This window comes from Haliaeetus leucocephalus, unplaced genomic scaffold (assembly GCF_000737465.1).
Source record: "Haliaeetus leucocephalus isolate CR32 unplaced genomic scaffold, Haliaeetus_leucocephalus-4.0 Scaffold656, whole genome shotgun sequence".
NCBI lineage: Eukaryota > Metazoa > Chordata > Aves > Accipitriformes > Accipitridae > Haliaeetus > Haliaeetus leucocephalus.
The window spans coordinates 18,779,368-18,800,379 of record NW_010973092.1 but is presented as its reverse complement, the minus strand read 5'-3'; the positions used below and the strand labels follow the sequence as shown (position 1 = coordinate 18,800,379).

At 38.4% G+C, this 21,012-nt stretch overlaps 1 protein-coding gene across 1 annotated transcript in view; it reads right to left on the bottom strand.

The window, feature by feature from the left end:
* RANBP17 (RAN binding protein 17) overlaps positions 1–21,012 on the bottom strand; it is a 163,347-nt gene that overhangs the window by 21,944 nt on the left and 120,391 nt on the right. The window contains exons 23-26 of the mRNA XM_010579252.1: positions 20,375–20,457; positions 10,292–10,506; positions 8,979–9,117; positions 2,235–2,401 (exon numbers count right to left, since the gene is read on the bottom strand). Coding sequence (XP_010577554.1) covers positions 2,235–2,401; positions 8,979–9,117; positions 10,292–10,506; positions 20,375–20,457 — 604 coding nt within the window. The remainder of the gene's footprint in view (positions 1–2,234; positions 2,402–8,978; positions 9,118–10,291; positions 10,507–20,374; positions 20,458–21,012) is intronic.

The window sequence follows — 21,012 nt, the reverse complement described above, 5'->3', positions numbered from 1 at the left end:
GGGCTGCGGGACGCGCGAACGGTCCGGCTCCTTCCAGGGACCCGACTCGGAAGAAGTGCTCCAACTAGTAAATAATTGCCGTTATCGTTGCATCCGTTTAGTTTAAAGAGCTGACAAACCTCTCTAAACTCAAAGCACAATTAGTCATTAGGGTCTAGTTTTTCAGCACTGTTAAGCAATTTGTAACCCATTCCTTTTAATAGGGTTATGCATTACTTAACCGACACAGATGTCTTGAAAACTGAAACCGCTGGTTACGAAGCAGCAACCTTGTTCATTAGCTTCCATGATAGTCAAATCATCTATAAAACCAGTGTTTAATGGCCAGCCGATGAATAATCAATGTCTCACTTTTCATCTGAGTGTGAAAGTGAGAATAATCTAATACACCGTCCCCCTGGTAGAATGCGAGGCCTTGGGTTCCGTTTCTATTCAGGGCTGATTTATAACCCAATGGAAACCTGATGTAAACATATGATCAATGAGTCCCATCATTGCTGATAATAACCCCCAACCGGCCCACTCCCTCATCTCAAAAGCCATCCCTTTAGGCTATTAGTTTCGTCCAGCTAATCCTCTCTACTATTTCTGCCTGCTGCTTTTACCTTGGCCATCCGTTCAGTCCAGCAGACTCAGAAGTAATTTTATACGCAGCAGAGAGCGGGTGGAATTGATTTTTCACTCACTGCTCCGTTCCCATCTGAATAATTATCAATTTTACTGCCTCATAAAGGGAAGAGTCAAAATTTCAAATCAATTCAAAAGAGCTTCTGAGACTACAGAAACTGTGCATGAGAATAAAGGTCAAAGTTGTCAGTGACCTCGGGAGATGATGTCAGATATTAGTACACTGAGTAGTTGACATCAGAGGCACTCAATACGGTATGACTAGTGCTAATGCAAATCATATTTATGCTGACTACTGGAGACCATCCATTAATATTTAAAACAGTATGTGAAAGCCTGCATTCAAAATAAATATAACGTATTCCGCAGAATCTGAAGTTAATAAAGACAGATCACCACCCAGTCATATGCTGTGAAGTGAAGGATTACTGCATATTAACAGACAAAGTATTACATCAAGATTGCCACAAATGCAGGCAAGCCCGGAGCCCAGGTTGCTGTTCTGCCCCTTACGTTCCAATACGTTGCACGCACGGTACAATACTGAGCAATCTGATGTACCCAACTGCTGACTTCATTGCTAGTCTCCATGAAACCCCTATTAGGCAAGTACAACATAAGAACCTGTAATATGACCAGGGAATCATCATATTCTGATAATGATGTCAATAATAAACATCATTAATATTCTCACAATATGCTATATACTGCCAGGAATATATTAGCTACCATTAGTTACTTTTCACCTTCAATTAGAACAGTAAACAAATGACAACAGTAACTGTAGTGACTGTATGCCAGGCTTTTTCCAAACGACCACGTACCTATTAGGGAAACGCAAAGACTACCACACCAGTCATCTGCATTTTGTTAATAACCTCCGTTTTCGTTAAAAGCCTCCAGACCTGTGAAACACGTCTCCTGCAACGGCATCTTTGCAAATGCATTAGGAATCCAGCGATTCTTGTAAACACGCATTTTCAAATAGTTTAATGAGATTTTAAGGGAATGTGGCACTGAGCAAATGTAGAGATACGTAGCTATGAACATCCTGATCTCCCTGTAACGTACTTGGGCTGTGATAAACCTGACGGGGCTGGGCAGGGGAAATCTCTCCTAAGCAGTACAGCAGCCACTTCCTTTTCAGAAGCATGAGATTTAATTTCTATTGTATTTACCTTTAACAGAAAAAAATCCCACCGAGTCACCTATTGCAAAACAAAATATTCAAACTCAATAGCATACAGCCATTCAATTTACACATTTCATTACCAAAATGTGTGGTTCAATGCCAGAATTTCTTCTTCTTCCTCCTAAAATACTTTAGGGAGCTTTCCTTCCCATTTGTCCCATCTAGAATGTATTGATGATCTCACACACCTCTTTTTATGAGCAAAAAAGGAACACCAAGTTTTAAGATACTGTACAGCCAAGTATAGTATCTCTGCTTTTCAGAATGACAAAAACCATCTTCAGTCTTTGGTTGTCATGAGAACACAGTCTGTTCTGTTACCAAATAGCCAGCGCTACCCTGGCGTTCAGTACCTCAAAAAATCTGGACAGTTCAGAAATGTCATAATATCCCATAGAAAAGACTGCTAATTCACCTGCTGTAGAATTTCTGGGTTCTGCTGCATGAAATGAAGCAATCTCTGTCCATCCTGTGAAATCTCTCTACATCTTAGAGTCTTCTTGCCTTCTTTAGCGAGGTGCTTGAAGAGGTAGGTGACAATGTAGTCTAAACTAGCGCAACAGCTGGAGGAGACGATTGTATCTGTGTAAAAAATGAAAGAGTTTTGAAATTGTTTCCATAAAAGAATAATTAATAATGACATGTTATAGTACTTGGAGAGCTCAACTTTAATAATCTCTTTGACATTAGGCTAATCGATACATTGACAAGTCTATTTTTGATACATGAGTTGACTAGCTTTAAAGACTGCTTTTATTAATGCACAGTGGTATTAAACCTTTGCTTTTGAGTAACTGGATAGCTCCATGTACTAAAGATCCTGTGAACTCCAGTGAACTTCATTCACAACCGTATGAATGCAGCTGCCCCTCTGCGTCCTGGAAGGTCGTGCAAGATCAGGGTTGACATTTTACTGGTATTCAGTTCACATTCAGAAGGCTCCAGATTCCTGGAAACTAAATTCTGTTTTGATCTGCTTACCGGAAAGGCAAGGTTAAATCAAGTAGAGCTGTTGCCCAGGTTTTTCTCAAGTAGTCTTTCACAATGTTTCTCTGCCCCATAGCTTACAATCAACGTCAGGCGGCAAACAACGAACAAGGGCCATTAAATGTAGTAAAAGGGTGATCGCAGAACAGCCAGTTAGTCATTTTGCTTAACAACTCATAATTCAAATAGGGTAAAGTAAATATGGCTGGCAACAACACAATAGCAGTCACTACCAAGTACTTCATAAATGTCCCCAAATCCGAAAGTCATGACAGCAAAGGAGGATACTGTTGAAAAGCAGAAGCAAAAGCCACTTCATATCTTTACTTACTGTTTCTATAAGTAAGGGAGATTAAAAGCTTAAACCTATTTGCAGAGTAAATATGTCTGTCTGATTTATGTAAGTTATTTTGTTGCTAGGTGTTGCCTGCTGTGCCGCTGCTGCGAAAGACAATTCTGCTCGCTTCCGAGCATCACCAGGACGATAACAGCGTACTGGTCCTTGGTTCTGACGCACGCTCCCCTCGTCCCCCTCCTGAGACGAGCGGTGCACCCTTCCCCCTGCCCAGCCGCCGGCTCCTTCTGGCCCGACACCCGAGATACTCCTTGGCCCCAAGACCTGCTCCTGCCACTGCGGCATTTCCAACTGTGCTGCCTTCCAGCTCCGGTCCTGTACTCCCGGCCGGAGCCGCACCGTGAAACAACCACCAGTTCCTCGCCATACCAACGCCACCGCAGCTCCCTCTGCCCAGGCGGTGGTCTAACCTGCCGGGCGCGAGGTTCAGCCCCAGCCGATACTCTCTGCGACTTCCAGAGTCGGATCCAGATGAGCGGAGCATTCGGGACTCCATCCGGTTGCCACTGACTTCAGCTAGAACTTGTCTAGGCCTTTTATAGTTCACAGTATTTATTTTAGATGGGCCACTGGAGTAAGGGATGTGTGGGGGTTGCAAAAGGAATTAAACTGTTAAAATGCTCATTCTGAGGGAAAAGGGATTAGAAGGATCCAATTAAATGTACCTTGAATTCTTTAAACTATGCTAATTTGGAGGCCTGCCAACCTTGCAGTGTTCATTTAAACACATCCCTCTAGACACTGAAGTATTTTGATCTGTGTCTGTTTAACTCCTTAGGCTCTGTGCTGACACTATTAACCCTTTGCCATCTAAAACCTAATTGTATTTTGCTAAGAGTGTTTTGAAGTAAACACTGAAGAAACATTTACAGGCAAAGAAGATACAAATGGTCTCCTAAGACTTGATCTTCCAAGGCAAGCAGCTGACTTAGCAGCAGGAGTGAAAAGCGATCTAACAGCTCACAGAAATGAGCTGGAGCATCTCAACTCTGTCCCCGCTGGACCGGCGAGCTTCCTAGGACTGAATTCAAGAGGGCAGGATGTTAAGACACATTGCCAGAACAAAGCTGAGTTCAAAGTTATGAGTCTAGCCAAAGTAGAGACCGCAGAATCTGGCACTCATCGTGTTCTCAACCAAAACAGTCCTGCATATAAACCAGAAATGCAATTCATGATGGAATTGAATCACCATCAATAACAACAAGTGAGAGATTTGAAAATACATATTTCATAGGAGGGCTCTGCTGTATTTCTAAACCAGTGCTTAACTCTATTTCTTTTTAAATTGAATAATACAAAGTAAATCAGTATCATCAGTTTACAAAACAGCAGTAGTTCTAAACATGCTGATACTGTACAAGTAGATATTTTACATTCGACAGTAAGTGATTTTAGCAGGACAGCAGACAGGTCTATGCTATCATTTGCTCATGAGAATCTGATATGAGTGTTAAGAGCTACTTAAATTTGCCCATAACTATATATCAAATATGCTTCCCTATGCTCATTTTTCCTTTTGATTGCAAGGATATAACAGACAGGGAGCATCAAGCAAACTCCCTTGAATGACTCTTCTGGGCATGTGGAACCTTGTGCTGGAGCAGAATAGTGTTCTCACTAAATCTTAGCGAGACAAGCCAGCCAACCAAATAAATAGAACAAAGAAGAGCAACAAGGAGCTACCAATTCTGGGCTATGGACAGAAGAAATGGGCGAAGAAGACAGAATAAAGATAGAATTATAAAAGAAGCTGAGATCTAAGCTTGGGATAATCAGGAAAAATGCAGTCAAACCACGTTTCTCACTTCTGGTCAACTCAGCCCTACCACCTGTGAACTAATCATTTGGATCACGAAGCAAGCGGGCCGTGGTTACAGAAAATGCCAAAACCAGCTCCACGTGTGTCAACATGGATCCAGGAACAGTTCAGCAGTTTCGTCAAACAAAACTGAGCTCTCTGGACTTGATGACGAGGTAGGTGCTGGTGGTGGGCAGGGGACAAAGATGACAGCTCTGGCACCAGTCACCATCACATTCAACTAGCTCTTCTGGTTTCGTCTTCGCCAGTATGCTTTCATTTCATGTTTTAGGGGGTAATTTTACATGCACTTTTTTATTATCTGTGTGGTTTTGCCTTATGTAGGCAATTCCAATCAGCCATTAGCTCAAGTAACTGGACGTTGAGCAAGTATGTTAGAATGGGTTATATTATTTTAAAAAAGCCAACAGAACCCCCAAACAACTTGAGGATGCCATTGGTCTCAGCAATATGACAACAGCGTGCTGAAGGAGAATTATTTTTCGACAGTTTAACGACATTGCCGAATCTCTGCATATCAAAAGATTCTGTTTTGTTTTTCACATAAAGGCAAGGAGAGGGAGTTAAGTGGTTTTTTCCCTGTCCATCAATTGCTTACAGTTCAATACTGGCATTATTTGCCTTTGAGACTAAACCTGGAAAGTAAATGGATTTAGCAATTTAACATCTAAATTAGGCAGCAAGACAGAAAAAATGTTTTACTTTTTCCTCAATGAATAGCATACTATACTATTAATCACATGAGAATTAGAAAAGCTTTGCAGAGATTAGTGACAACATGCCAGGCAGACTACATTAAAAGGCTCTGATCCACTGAGTCAGCTGTGAAAAAGCCAGGTAAACACTTTAGAAGAGAACTATTGGAGTGTTTATCCTCGCAATAAAAGCTTAGATGAGGGCTTCCATTATAGCTGATTTACAGCTAGGCGCTTCAGAAGGAATACATATTCTTTCACAGTGTTTATAAAGTGTGGAATCAAGCAAGGTATTTACTCTGCAACAGAATGAACACTCCTCAGAAATAAGGATTTGGGGAATGTTTATCCTACAGCTGACAACAATGAGAGTCTCAAAGGTTTCACATAAGTAAAGGGAATAGAGAAAAAACTCAGATACTTTTTTTCTGTGAAAGAGAAGTGATCTCCTGGTATTTAATTTTTAAAATAAAAAGACAGCTATTTCATTTTTATAAACATTTCTGAAAATGACTTGTATGTTCTAATCAGTTTAAAACACAATTCCCCCTCAGATGGCTTATAGCCCTGAGCCCTACTATTCTAAGATGTTCTTGTGGCACTGATATAATTCAGTGAAAAGGCAACGCTTGGATCTACTTACCCATTTTCCAAGGGCGGAAGGATGTATGTGACCAAGTAACACATAAGAAATAGATTTGTATTTCACTGTCTGACAATTGGTAATGTCCCAAATCCCAAAATTTTAAAAGGGATAAAACATTTTAAAGGATGACTCTGTTAAGAAAACGCAGTGACAGGTAACTAACTCTTGAGAGGATTAAAAATAAATAAATTAACAGTAAGAGCTATAAACTGACCAAAGAGTAGTTCATCTGGACAAGTCATTATAAGAGTATTGAAAATTATTCAGTTCACTACAAAAATAAAATTTCTTGAACACAAATGAGGAATTAAATGGCTGACATCAATATCAATTCTTGATACATGCAGTATTAAGAAACGTGATATTAAGGAAAAATAATCACTTTATCATTTCAACATGAAAGGTGAAAAAGAAGCATTTTTTCAACTGACTAATCATGGAAAGTAATGTGCAAGAGACATTCACAAAGATTAGGGGCTGCACAGGCAGATTTGGACAGAATCAAAAATTGTTTTGGAAAGCTAGAGAACACAAGTGGAAAATGTAGGGAAAATACCAGTAGGATCCTAAAGGTGGTGGCAGAAACAAAATGGGATCCTCCATTCCAACCTCCTGCCCAAAACAGCGTCAGACAGGTTCCTCAGGACCTTGTACAGTATCTGGGAATATCTCCAAGGATGGAGATTCCACATCCTCTCTGGGCAATATGAAACAGCCAAGTCTTACTGACAGACAGGTCTGGCAAGTCTCAAAGACTGAAAAACTACCTGAGTTTGGAGGAATCAGGGTAAACAAAGAAAAAAGCTGAACACAAAAGTGAGCATAATAGCTTTTGATAGACTGCATCAAGCCTTCAGTGAAGTCAGGAGAAGTTAAAAATTCCTACACACTTTGTTTTAGTCTTCCATGGTAGTATTTATTTTAGATACTTTAAGGACAGTAAGAAGAACTGGAGGAGAGCATTGGCTAAGCAAATCTATGGTTTATGAAATGTGAAAAAAAAGTGAGCTGTTGAAATTTTTGTTGATGCTTTTCTCAGCAGAATATCAGGAATTCCACCAAATAAAAGTTTCCTAAGAAAACATCTATGCTCCTAAAAAATTAATAATTCTTCACAATTAAACTCCCAGATAAGTCAAGCCACAAAACTATACAGCTAAAATTGGAAATACATACTTTTCTTACTCCTCCTCCCTGCCTGGAGTGAGAAATTAACACTTTTTGAGAGGGGAAAATAAACGTAACACCTGAAAGCTGAAGCTTATATACCTTTTACATTTTCTTCTCTCTCTTTTACATGAATTCAAATTGGGTTTCAAAGACCAATGGTTAAAGTAAACTTGGTATGCTAGTGAATTATCAAAATGAATATATCTCAAATGGAAGAGATGTAATGTGGAGTGATAACAGAGAACAGCGCTTGCTAAACTGGTAGCTGTCAGTCAAGCTACCGTTCAGTACGATACATCCATTTGCAAACGATCAACAGGCAGATTCCCAGCAGAACCAGCCTATAGGCAGAAACTGCTGTACCATCATTACAGGTGACAAAGCACTCAAAATATCTGGGAGAAGATGGATTTCAGCACTATATAATAAAATGACCTGAATACTTCTTTACTACTGTTGCTTAGCTATTCACTACCCATTTTCTCTCTAAGAGTGGTCCCCCTCTTGCAGCAAAAACTGCTGAATGTGTTTAACATAGCAAATGCTTTGTGAGTCTCGGTGCATTCATGCATTCCTATGGGGCTTGACTGACACTTGGCAGTAATGAGAAACACCAGCTATTATAGAGTAACATCTAGACACACTAACATTATACGTTCCTATTTTTTGTTCCTTAATAACCACCCTAATCAATAAATATGACTGTAAGGTTTTGAACAGCTTCTCAGTCAAAAACTATATAAATGCATGGTATTTCTAGGTGATCAGAGTGTAACTGCGTGATTTATTTTTTCTTCCCCCAAATGCTCAGTCTCCTTCTCCATATTCCAAATGACTTTAGGCTACCAACCCTCCACGCCTCCCCCCTGCCCAAACCCCAAATGTTTGGACAGTCATCTGGTTAAAAAGCATAAATTAAACCGTGGAAGAGAATGAAATGAACTGCAATCAGACTGCTGTATTTTTATTGTTACTCCAAGTATGCTTTTGTTGCACTGATTCTCCTCTATGCAGGAAGTACTGAATAACTAGTTTCTTTCTTCCATGGATAAAGATACCTTTAAATTTCTCAAATCATATCACAGCTGTGCAGAACAAGCATTATTTATACAACAGCTATGTTGATCAAAATAAAAACAAAACCCCACAGACTCCTGTACACATATTAATACATTTTAGTTCTGAATAACAAATGCTTGAATTTTCAGTACAATCCTAGCAGAGGCACATTAATAATTTTAACAATTCTGGCTTGTAAGAAAAGACAATTTAAAAATACTATCTGTAAAAACATACAGGTTAGATGTTTAAAAGAACTCAGCTCCATTAACTGAAATGGTCACATTCTTAAAATGTTCAAAAGCCAGCATCTTCCACTGTCTCTTGATATTAATTTTTTTTAAGATACAAATGAACGTGCTTCTCTGAAAATCCTAGATGGCTAAATACTTGAATTCTTTCTTTAGCCGAGTATAAGTAATTCTTACCTACTGCAGTAAGTCCTTCAGATATTGAGGTAAGAATATAGATTAGGACGCGAGGTTCTAAACTGGTAATGAAACTCATGTGATCTTGGGTCAGACACTCCAAAAGCGGGTAGTAAGACTGGCTTAGTTTTCGATATTGCTGAAAAAAAGAGTACACATTCACAGAAAGTATAGATATTACCATTGACTAATATTAACAACATTAACAGATGACAGAGGAATGATCTTACAGTTTCTAATTTAGCCATTAAATCAGAGTATTTATAGAGGCAAAATATTTTCTCATCTTCAGTAGATTTCAACTTTTCAACTTTACCATAGGATATAAACTCGCTATTAGTTTAAAATAAGCTCAGGGTAATACAATAATGCTATCATGCTTTGACATTCTACACAGCTATCAGTCTAGTAAAAGCAGTATAGCATTCTGTCCAGGGTGTCAGTTTGACAGGATTACAGCCTGTGTCTTACCTTCTGCAGGAAATCTGCCTAAGATTTAGCACAGATTTCCCCAAACCATCTCAGAGATAGACTTTTTTTTGTGCTTAGATGAGGTCCTGTAACAGGCTCTGCACAGGCAAAGGCACTTGCTTGAACCCATTGGCCTAATCAGCATCTTACTCTTCAGGACTCCTATTTAGGGCATTTATCGTTGGATGACTAGGAATGTGCCAAATATGCACACTTTACTATATAACCAATACACCGATTTTAATTGAGAGCAACTTCTCAGTTCCAAGGACTTTCTTTATGCAGCAAGCATAAATCTTGGTATTAACTATACTTAACTATCCCGAATTTGTCCCTTCCTGCAAGATGACGACAGTTCTGAACTGAAGTGTCATGAAGAAAATGTCACAGTTCAAATTTAGGCTGATATTGTGCAAGATCTGTTGCTTTCCCACGGAGAAGTGGGAACATGGTATACTTTAAAACCAAAGTTTTAAATATTATGGGGAATACACAGTGACAATTTACAGATTGAAACTAATTGCAGAGTGGCTGAATATGTGAGGAAGTTTTACAGTGCGTGCAGGCAACCTAAATGGGTTTGCAAGTCTAGAAATGAAAAAATTTTGCATTTCTCTCTTTTATGACAAGCCTAGTGAAAATTCTGGAAAAGCTCCTGTTTCACATGGCAGTTCAGTCATACCTGTATTTTAGATGTCACTATATAAATAAATTCAAGCAATTGAACTGAAAACTGCATTTGAGCTGTTCTAGATCCCTCTGTCTCATTATAACAATACAAAGCCTGTGGTGGTGTTATTTCATATTTCACGTAAAGACTCCCAAGATGAGTAATTGCTTACTAGCAAGTCACTGTGGGATACTGAAAGCAGCATTTTGACAAAGGCCTGAAGTACATTGTCAAAGTGGTTGTCCCCGTACAACTTGAAGACGCCAAAGCTGACATAATTTCCACATAAGGCAGATTTGAGTGCAGAGTAACAGATGGAAATGCCCTTGAGTTTCAACGGATAAACCTGATCTTTTGACAAAGTCCCAAGAGAGAGGATCTGATTACCTGTTTTCATAAAAAGAAAGAAAGAAAGAAAGAAACTTATATAAGCAGCTGCAAATCTAAAATATTTTGATGGCACTATCTAATTTTTTTTTCTTTATTTTCATTACTATTTGGAAGAAAAATTGTTTCTGCATTTGATGAAAAAGATCTGTTAAGTAAGCATGACTAGATCTTAAAAGCCACTAAGGAATTACTATGCAAAATTTAAAATATAAGCTATGGAATTCCCATCATTGATGTACAGCCAGACCATGACTGGGTCTATCAGCATTAATTCCTTAATCTGAACAGAGTTGCAACACATGGTTTTATAGTTTCTCATGCTGCAGCAAAGCCTGGTTTTGATCCATTACCATGACGGTCTCTGGGGATGGCTGCTGATGTATACACACACTAAATATATCCCTCAGAAAACAAATATGTCCATTACAAAAGCCTCTATTTTACCAGTCACAGATGGGAATGACTTTTTAATTAAACTCCATGTTTATAATGTAAAAATAACAGCTAATGGTAAATATTTGCTGTTGCTATTAACAGGCAATAGTGACTTTTGGATCCACTGTGTAGCAGCACAGTAGATCCCGCTGCAATCCTCTGTACAAATCTAATTATTCACAAGGCCTCATTACCAGGTTTTCTAATTAATGCTCATCTTCACAGCACCCCGTAGTTAGTTTGTCTTCGTGACAAATTTTTTTTTAACCTGAAGTAATTAATGAAGGTGAGCTAAAACAGTAGAATGAACACAGCAAAGATTAAGTACTTCAGTTCTACCATGACGTAGCCGTACTAGGTTGACCCCATCTGATGTTGGCCTTGACAAGCTTGGCCTGCACAAAACCCAAGTGCCAGGTCTTCACTTTGTTATTACTCATCATTCTTGGTCATTTTAACTACAGGAAAATAACACAAAACTGTACATTTTTAAAAGTATTCCTAAAAATAAAAGCACAATAGTCTATGGATCAGATGCTCGGCTTGGCTGCTTTCAGTGTCTAACCTGGCTGTCATGGCTATGATGGCAACTTGGAGCAAGGAGCATAGAGCGAACTGGACGTTAACTATCCACAATTCCAAACCCTGCCAGTTGAGAGAGGTAGTTATGAAACTCCGTCTTGCTTTTGTAATAGGCAATTTAAAAATGCCCCTAAAAATTTGCCTGAGATGACAGAGATCTCACAGACTGCGTAGCACTTGATAATAGCTGTTGAGGCCTAATATTAAACTGGGTCTGTCTGTACACAGCTCTCCTTTCTACCCACACAAATGTCCACCTGCAAATCAGATAACCTGCCTTGTTTTAATTCGTTCTCTTAATGCTATTGATTACTGACAATGAGGAGTTTACATCATATAATTAGAAAAATGAGGGGGAAAACCTTGTTTCTAAACACCCAACACATCGAAGTATCACCCACTTGGTATCATTTGACACAAAGAAGAAAAGGCGTAAGTTACTGTTTAAAACATTGATGTTGTTCACCAGTTCAAGTACAAGACAAGTTATCCATTAGGTTGTAAAGGAAAAGTAGATTTACAAAAAAAGACTGAGAGTACAATCAGGGATTGCTTAGAAGTAACTGGGGTCTGTAAGAAGCTGGAATGGCGTCACTAGAATTATGGAAGGGAGGAGAAGAATCCAGTATTTATCTGGGAAGACGGTCACTTACAATCAAAATCAAGCCCTCTTAATTAAAAAAATATTTTTATGAATGAAAACACAGAATGGTTTTGATACTGTAAATGGTCATATGAGCACCTCTACTAGCCTGAACACTGTAGTCATGAAGAGAGCATAACTGGAGAAGAGGGTACAATTCCAGTGACTGCTACCGCATAGACATTAATTCCAAATGGTGTTAAATTTCTGTTATACTAAAAATGACCATCATCCAAAAGATCCTCTTTGAAAAGTAAAACAAAGCAGAAAAAGAAAAATGTCTTCTAGTGTACTGGGATATTCATTTATTGTAATACTTATCATTACAGAGAAATTGCGTTTACATAAAATTAAAGATAAACTCCATTTAGCTTCCTATGGTGCCCCATTTAAGATATCCCAGCCAGGTCATTTTAATTAGCATTAATCTTTTTGACAAGACCTAGTCTAGTTACTGAGAAGATCAGTGAATTTCAAATTCTGTGAATAAAATACAATAAAATACAAAATTCTGTCTGTGAGGTAAGGTGGGAAGGTGCACACTGGTTTTGAAAGCCGCTAAACAGTGTACAAGTCTTAGGGCAAAAACAAGACAGAATGTTAAGTGTGCTGTAAACAAACCTTATCTGATCTTCTCCACTATTAAATTCTCTGCTGAAAATCTCTACTTTAATAACACAAATATATATATGGCTTCAGAAATAAGCAAAGACAAAGTTTTGGATCCAAGAAAGTAACAGCCTTGAGTTTATAGCCGAGCTGTCCAAGCACGACATCGTGCAATCCTAGGTCCTTGAAGTACTCGGTGTAATATGCAACAACAGATGGAAAGAGCTTAGTAGTTGTCAACAAGGCAATTATGTACTTAATATGGAAATTAATTGGAAGTCGATGGAAAAACTGGATGATGAGGAAAGGACTTGGAAAAACCCTAGGAATCCCTTCGCCTGAGAACGTGAATTCTAGGAGATATCCACTAGTGCTGATCTTCTATCATTTTTATTACTTCACAAAAAAAATCACCCTATAATTAGAACTTTAAATCCACTGATCAACATAAAGCATTCAATACAGGAAGGCACAACCCCTGCTCCCCACACTGCCTCACCCCAGGCAGGCATGGCCGAAGAGGAATTCGGTGCCTATCCCTTCTCACGGAAACACTGAGAAGAATTTGGGTCTAGTGCAAGATTAAAAGCTGCTTTTTGCAACTGGACGGAGTCCACAGAGAACTGTTCTGTGTTCACGGACTCATTTTAAAAGGGCCTAAGAGTGGGAACAGCTGATTTCAAATTAGCAGCAGAGGTGAAAGACCACGCGGTGCCTGTTACCAACGCCCCAAGCCATCAGCCTGTGATTCAAGGGATGCAGTGCTAGAACAAAGACTTGTGTTTTAGCATTAGTTATTGAAAAAAATATGAAGTACGGTGCTATGCCTGACTAGATAAAAAAAGAATGATCTACTTGTAACATTTAGCAGGAGCTTCAGGGGAATATTTTTACACACTATGGATACTACTGAACATAAACTAATTTACTGAGGTACTTGGAATCAGGTCAAGAACAACTCTTCAGCTACTGAGGATATGCTTACATTTATAATCCCTGTGGTGGAGGTCCAAAATACAATTTTATAAACTACTATTGTTAAAAGAAACAATTTAAAGAAATTAAATCAACAGAAAAGTGACCTTTGACATGCTCAATTTAAAAATTGTGTTTGAAATTCATAGCTCCTGTCAAAATGAAAACTCTGTAAAGACTAATCAGTGAAGTTTCAGTGTTACTACTGAGTTAAAAATCAAATGAAAAAAAAATCCAACCTGCACCAATTTCTTCTTAATGTGGGAAAAATTGTATGACACAATCTTAAAATATACCGACTTTCAAAATTCTCAATAACTTCCTTTAATACAACTTTTTGCCCTGAATTTGACAGCAATGTCACTTACAAAAATTATAAACACTCTGAGCCTCAGAGGTGATACAAAATTCTGACAGGAATAAGAAAAGGATTTTAAAAGATATTGGGTGAAACTGCTAGATAGGAAATAAGGGCCTGCATTTGGCTGACAATTGAAGCATTTAATTACCGAAAGACTCCTTAGTACATAAACAAAGGAGCTGGAAGAAAAAAGTGTGTGTATGCAGAGGGGGAATACAAAGCCAGCAAAAAACCAAACTGGGATGCTCTGACCGAAGATAACATCACCATGCCTCAGAATCCCACAGGCAATATGCACCAGAGCTCTTTGCACAGCTCATTCCCTCACTCCCTCCTAGATGCGGGAGCATGTCAGGACAGGCAGCTTCCCTTTCAGTTCTTCTCCTTAATTGCTTTTACAGTAGAAGCTATAATACAAAAATGATTTCCTTATGGCTGAGTTTCATTTAAGCAGGGCTTGTTCCAGATTTCAGTCCAATAAGCGTTATGTATAATAATACAACTAAATCATGTTTTAACATGTGTGAATTAGATGAAGATAAAAAAAAAAAGACTCTGGTGAGATTAAACAAAGGTTGTGAAAATTTATCACGTTTATAGAGAAAAAGTGTTTTTTGCCTTTTCCCCTTTCCTATTTTTATTATTCACCGCTGCCCCATAAAGATGGTTTTGAATGTACGCTTTCCAGGCATTCAGAATGCTAGGGCAGTATGAAGAAGTGGCCATATATACAAAACAAAAAGGAAACCATGAATCAAAGATGAGAGCGAGCTTCAAAAACTCATTTTTTAGAGCTTACACAACAACAAAATGTGCATAAAACCTCTAAAATCAGCACAACGAGCATGCATAGCGCCAAGATAAATTTGCCAAAAGAAACTGATTATGACATCTGAGCCAGTAATGAAGAGCAGGATATTCTGGAACAACTCTCACAAAAGAGAGGAGAGCAGACCAACGGCAGCCGAGACCAGCGAGCACTCCACTTTGAAGCTAAGCTGCTGATTAGAAATACCTGTTATACAGCAAGCATCAGTTTAACCAAAATTTTGAAGAAGAACTGTTATCTTATGAAGTTGCTGGCACTGAATGGATCACCACACCAAGTTTTGAAATACATGTTCTGGAAGCAATTTAAAGCTCATTAGAAATAATTGTGTCTGGCTACTGGAAAATGTGGTAAAATTTAATCCACATCCAAATGCTACCTGGGCTGTGAGAACAGGAAATTGTTTTGTGCTACTGTGGCTAACCTCATTGCTGACCTTGAGCAGTAACCGCTACAACAGCTGAAAGCTGAAGCAAAATTAAAAACTTACATCAAAGTATATCATGACAGAATGTAGATAAATAAAAACAGCATATTGAAAATATTATTTTTAGGTCAGTCTCCTATAATGAAAGGGAAGAGGTTTACTAAAATGTAAAGAAACTACAAAACTAAAATAGATGGTCCCAAGATGCATTGAAACATCATTCCTATACAACTGGGAGTTCAAAAACACATAGTAAGAAGACTTGTACATACAGAATTAAAAGTGAAATATACTGGGGATGAAGAATGGTGGACTATACTATTCCAACTTGTTTCAATTTTCTCCTCTCAGTTGTTTATTTTAAATCACTCTATCACTCAGTCAGACTGGCTCTAGCCATAATGGACAAGACACAACACCCCTTGCCAAGCAGCTGCGGAGTCCTAACAAGGATAATTGACTATCTAAGTGCTTTTTGCATCCTACGCCAGGCTTTACGTCTTTTGAATATATAGCATTTGTAAAGACATCTTAGAATTGTCTTCAGCACTGTATCAGTATCAGTGATAAATGAGAAGGAGAGGACACACCAGTACTACCCTAATCGCAAAGCTGGATCTGTTAAGCAGAATTAAACACTTTGCTGAGGTACTTATTTTCAAAACGACAAAGAACTCAAATTTTATTCACTGACAACTGAAGATGCGTAGTGCATCTTAAAAATAGGCATTTTGGATTTTTTCTGCTTTGCACTCGAACATATGAAATCTCTATATGCCAGTCTAGAAAGGAAAAGAGTATATGCTTTAGCCTAGAAAAGAGATTTCGGCATCCATACTCACAAGCGTTCACATACATTCACACCCAAGAAACACAGTACCACCCTTTTCTTCCCCCTTTTCTTTTTAGCCCAAGCACAGATCTTACAGTACATTTAGATAGTAAATGGAGGTACCATTCAGCCATAAATGGACATCACAAACTTTGGTAAAATTGAAGATGGAAAGAAAGCGACATGCTAGGTTACCAAATGTTTGTTTCAAACTTATTCCCATCTAAACAACAGTACAGGGTTTACACAAAACAAGTCCACATATAAATTCTAGATGATTTTCATCACCTGAAGGCCATATTTGCAAAGTATCTGTGTGTTATCCAAAACTGCCTTCATCAGTGTAGTCCAGACATAGGAAAAAAGTCAACATTATGTCAATAATCACCAGTGCACTGTGCTCTGATATCGGTGACAAGATTCACCTGATGCCACCTCCCTTCAGTTACTAATTCCTTGTCTAAGTGTTGACAGGACAGAGACGTATTTCAGATCACTTTTTTATAGCAAGAAGACTCCCAGCGGACCTAAGTCACAACTGGAAATTTTTGTGTTTAATTTGGTGCAGGTGAAATTTCTGAAAATAATACTTCTACTAGCATTTTCTGTATATTGTTACATGTGACAGAAAAAAGAAAAACCCTGCTCTAAAAGAAATTTAAATTTCACTTACCAATGGAAGTACAATACAATTAAGCTGTATTTTCATTTATTGTTTGTATAGTATGTTCTTCCAAGAAAGAGAAGCAACCAGCCTAGGCTACGCTGTCTGCAGGAGAGGGAGCAAGTCTTTCCCTGGAGAGCTGCTGAGCTATGGGAAGGAAACTCTTACTGTCAAGGGCACGGCAAGGAGGAGAGGGGAGAGGTAACAAGCAGAGCTGGAAGCCTGCTGTTCCAACAGGGATTGCCAAGAGGAGCAAAGACAAGCAGGTCTCAGGTGATGGAAAGAAGAACTTCTCAGGGATGAGGGGGGGCTGGGCAGTTTATGGCAACCCAACCGGTCAACGGATTAACTGAGACTGAGACTGAAAAGGAAGGATCTTCCCACAAGGACAGTGTGATGAAAGAAAGAGATGTTTGCTTCTATTCCCGCTCCCACCCCGCGTCTCATGTCGTCACTTTGTGTTTCTCTCAGTTTAAAAAGGCAATTATTATTGTATAGATTTCAATCAAATCTATCTCGAGTTTCAAGCGTCTTTTTGATCAACTTTGAGGAACTTACTATAAACTGCAGGCATATACAAGAGAGTTGGCTGACTTGGTAAGATAAATGAGCATATACTGTCTGTTGTCATCTCTTGACATTTACGGTGTGTCTTCTCTTTTTTTCTCTAAGGCTTTGGCCATAAAATCATCCTGAATGTGAGAATCTCAACTATTTTCAGAATTTTAAGTTACTTGCTGTAATGGTACAGCAGAAAACGTGAAAACTGAACCCAAGGATTAGAAGGCATGTACGTATTCATTCTTTTAACTGAATCACACAGTTTTTCAGAATGTGGGCCTGAAAACATTGCTCAAGAACACCACAGTGAATTTTATGATCATCACTTGGTTTATTTGTTTATTTTTTCCCCAGATGTCTGCCAAGATTACTTATGTTTAAAAGACAAATACGCTTAGAAAAAAAGGCATAGAGTATTATGGATTAAAGTTTTCCTTAAAAGCACAATTATTAAGATTTTCAGGAAGGCATTTGAAATTAATGCAAATCCCTTAATATAAGCATTTTTTTAGGAATTTGTATGTTCAAAACATCATACATCACTAAAGTAATGAATTCTTATAACACATTTCCAGAAGAGTTATATCTTTGTACACTGGAATGGAAATCTCATAAACTAGTAACTGGCAATAAAAGCTAAAAATGTTAACAGCAATTATTCAAAGCTGATTAATTGCAGTATCTTGAAATACTTATAGTGGGCAGTAAAACCTTCCCAGAGTGTAAGCCAGTGACCACTTCAGAAATAGCTGTAGCAGTTTGAAATAGCACTAATCTAGGATGTTTATTACAGCGCCCACAGCTGAGCCATGGTGATGGCCAGGCCAGTGCTGCCCATCTGTGCCAGTGCAGAGCCAGCCGGATTATTTGAAATCTCTGCTCTAAGGGGCCAGTTCAGCTGACTGCACTGGGAGGTCTTTCATGTTGAGTTTGCAGCGAGTCCAGTCCCAGAATAAATACTGCCAATCACTCACAGGAAAGAAAACCTAAACAATTCCTCTAAATGCCACACCTAAGTAGTGGAAAGATCACTGATGGGACCCCTTCAGACACTGATGATAATATGAATGTGTTTTAAAAGCAAAATGAAAAAAACCCCACATAGATATATTGAGTGGAGGCTTTTCGACATCTACGTCTTTCCTCCACTTTCAGTTGATAGGTCATTTAAAACGTTTCCTTTGGAGGACGTCAAGAATAGTCCTCCTCTTAAACCTGTGTTGAGTAAAATATCATCCTTCCATAGGAAAACAATTATGAAAGCCACGAAAGAGAAGCACAAGAGAAAGCTCTTACTGTCATTTCGCTTCTTTCTATGGCACACATCTCCAGATACTTGCCGCAGATCCCTAAGTATCTTTCACATAATTTAACAAAGAGGGCAACAGGTGTTTGGACAGAGGCTTCAACAGGCTCTATGGCTCCACTGCTTAGTTTTAAATCTTAAATCTGCACTGTCCTGAGGTTTTCTTTTACGCTGCATAATTAAATTCTAGCAGGAGCCAGAAAATGTCTGGTCTTTATGTGCAAGAGCTACCAATACTTTAGGGCTGAGAATTTTGTGAACTCCACATACACGCCATAAAAGCTGCAACTGAAAGCAAAAGGTTTCTTTACAAAGTGTTTTTTAGGCGTGCATTAGGAATGAAGCAGGTTGAAACCAACTAGTGTGGTTTACTCAGCAAGGTGTAGAAACTTGATGCCAACAACTGAGACAAATGGATGCCCAATAATACGATATGTTTTTCATAAGTGCAGAAAGGATGGTAAAGGCTGGTTGAAAAAAAAAATTAAAAAGGAAAATGTAACTGCAGTGGGATCAGGCACCATAAGACAAGTAGGGTTGAAGCATCGTCCTGACTACACTTGATTTTTTTTTTTAAAATCATCAAAAGAAAGCTTACAGCAATTAAGTACAAGGGCTAACAGAAATTGAGCAATAAAATCTAAAAGTTTACCTTTTATCTTTTCATACATGGACAACCTTATTTGTATTTTGCTTAATAGTTCTAACAAATTTACTTAAGAGCATAGCTAAAAAATATGCTTGCTTACTATATGGTATATTTGAAAAAGAAACAGAAGAATGATTTTTGCAAGGAGTGCGAGTTACTTGGGTGTGATTTTTTTCTGTCATAAATAAATGCTTTATGCATTCTGCCTATACTGTTTCCATGCCCTACAGATCAAATGCAAAATTACAGTTGAAGTTTTTTACACAGGCAGCCGTGTAACACAGTTTCCAGACCCCCAAAGCAACTTGAAAGCAGTAAAAGCAAATTTGATGCACCCATTTTCTTTCTTTAAAAGAAACAGGACATTTATCGCTCTTCCTGTTTACACAAAGTACAAATAAGGTTGCTCTACAAAAACTTGGTAATTCCCTTTCAAAATATTTAGAAAGCAAAATTGTAAGCTACAAAGTTACTTGGAGTGTCATATATACTGCTGGTGTCAAAGACCTGTTGCGTTGCATTGCATGCATGAGTGGGAGTAGTAAAATGGAGCAACTTATTATAAATACTTCTGACAGTGCTCTAGGGTAAAGCTGTTATGGTCCTATTATGTTTTGGAACTGCTGGAATATAATTTGAATACATAAAATCAACCCACACCTATCAATCAGCAGCCTAGATCAAACACCTCATGAGTACTTGTATCTTCGTTGAAATACATTTACAGTTGCTGGAAGACAGGCATTCAAGTTAAAAAAGCGATACAAGCAACAACGCTACATGGATGAACCCTGATCTATGAAAGTAAATGAGCTCCAAAGGTCTGCCACGTAAGCTCTGCACTTTACAAAGGGATGATACTTGGCTGTAGCACATTACAGTTCTGCTACGTATGCCACAAATCCATCAGTGCTCGGCAATATGAACAGGATTTTTATATCACAAGACAGGCAAAGAATTATATTGCAGAGGAAACATTAATGAATACCTACCATACGTACAAATCATTTTACTAGCTTCTCTGAAGAGAAGAATTCCATTTGGAGATGATACATCAAAATTTAAACGTTGCGATCTAAAAAAATAACAGCAAAAATATTCAGATGGTCATCGAAGCAGAAAACTGCAATGGATTCATTCCTAAAACAAAAAAAACATTTGCTGATTACAAAGCACAATTATTTGACAAACTAATTCTAGCTTTCAGTCCAATGATATGCACTCTAGTTATCTCCATATGTTGCCAAAGAAACAAACCTGTGACAAAAGACAAAACAATTTAACCAGAAGACATGACCAGACAACACACACACAGCTTTCAGTGACGGGTGAACATCTTCCACCCATACTCAGTTCAGAAGAATGCTACAAAGGTTCCATAATCCAAGCAGTTAGGCTAACTTTTACCCTCCTCCTGCACCTGTATAGCTTTTAAAAATAAACTAATGCCCACTGGTTATTCTGCTACATACAATCTGTGGCAATCACAAGCCAGTTCTCCGAGCGTAAATCGTAACACGCGCTTTTTATGAACATTCGGACCCGAAGAAGATCGCACCATGTTCTCCTCCCTGATGCACATGTATTACCAAAGCCAACAAGAACCACTTTGCTCCTGATCTGGAAACCC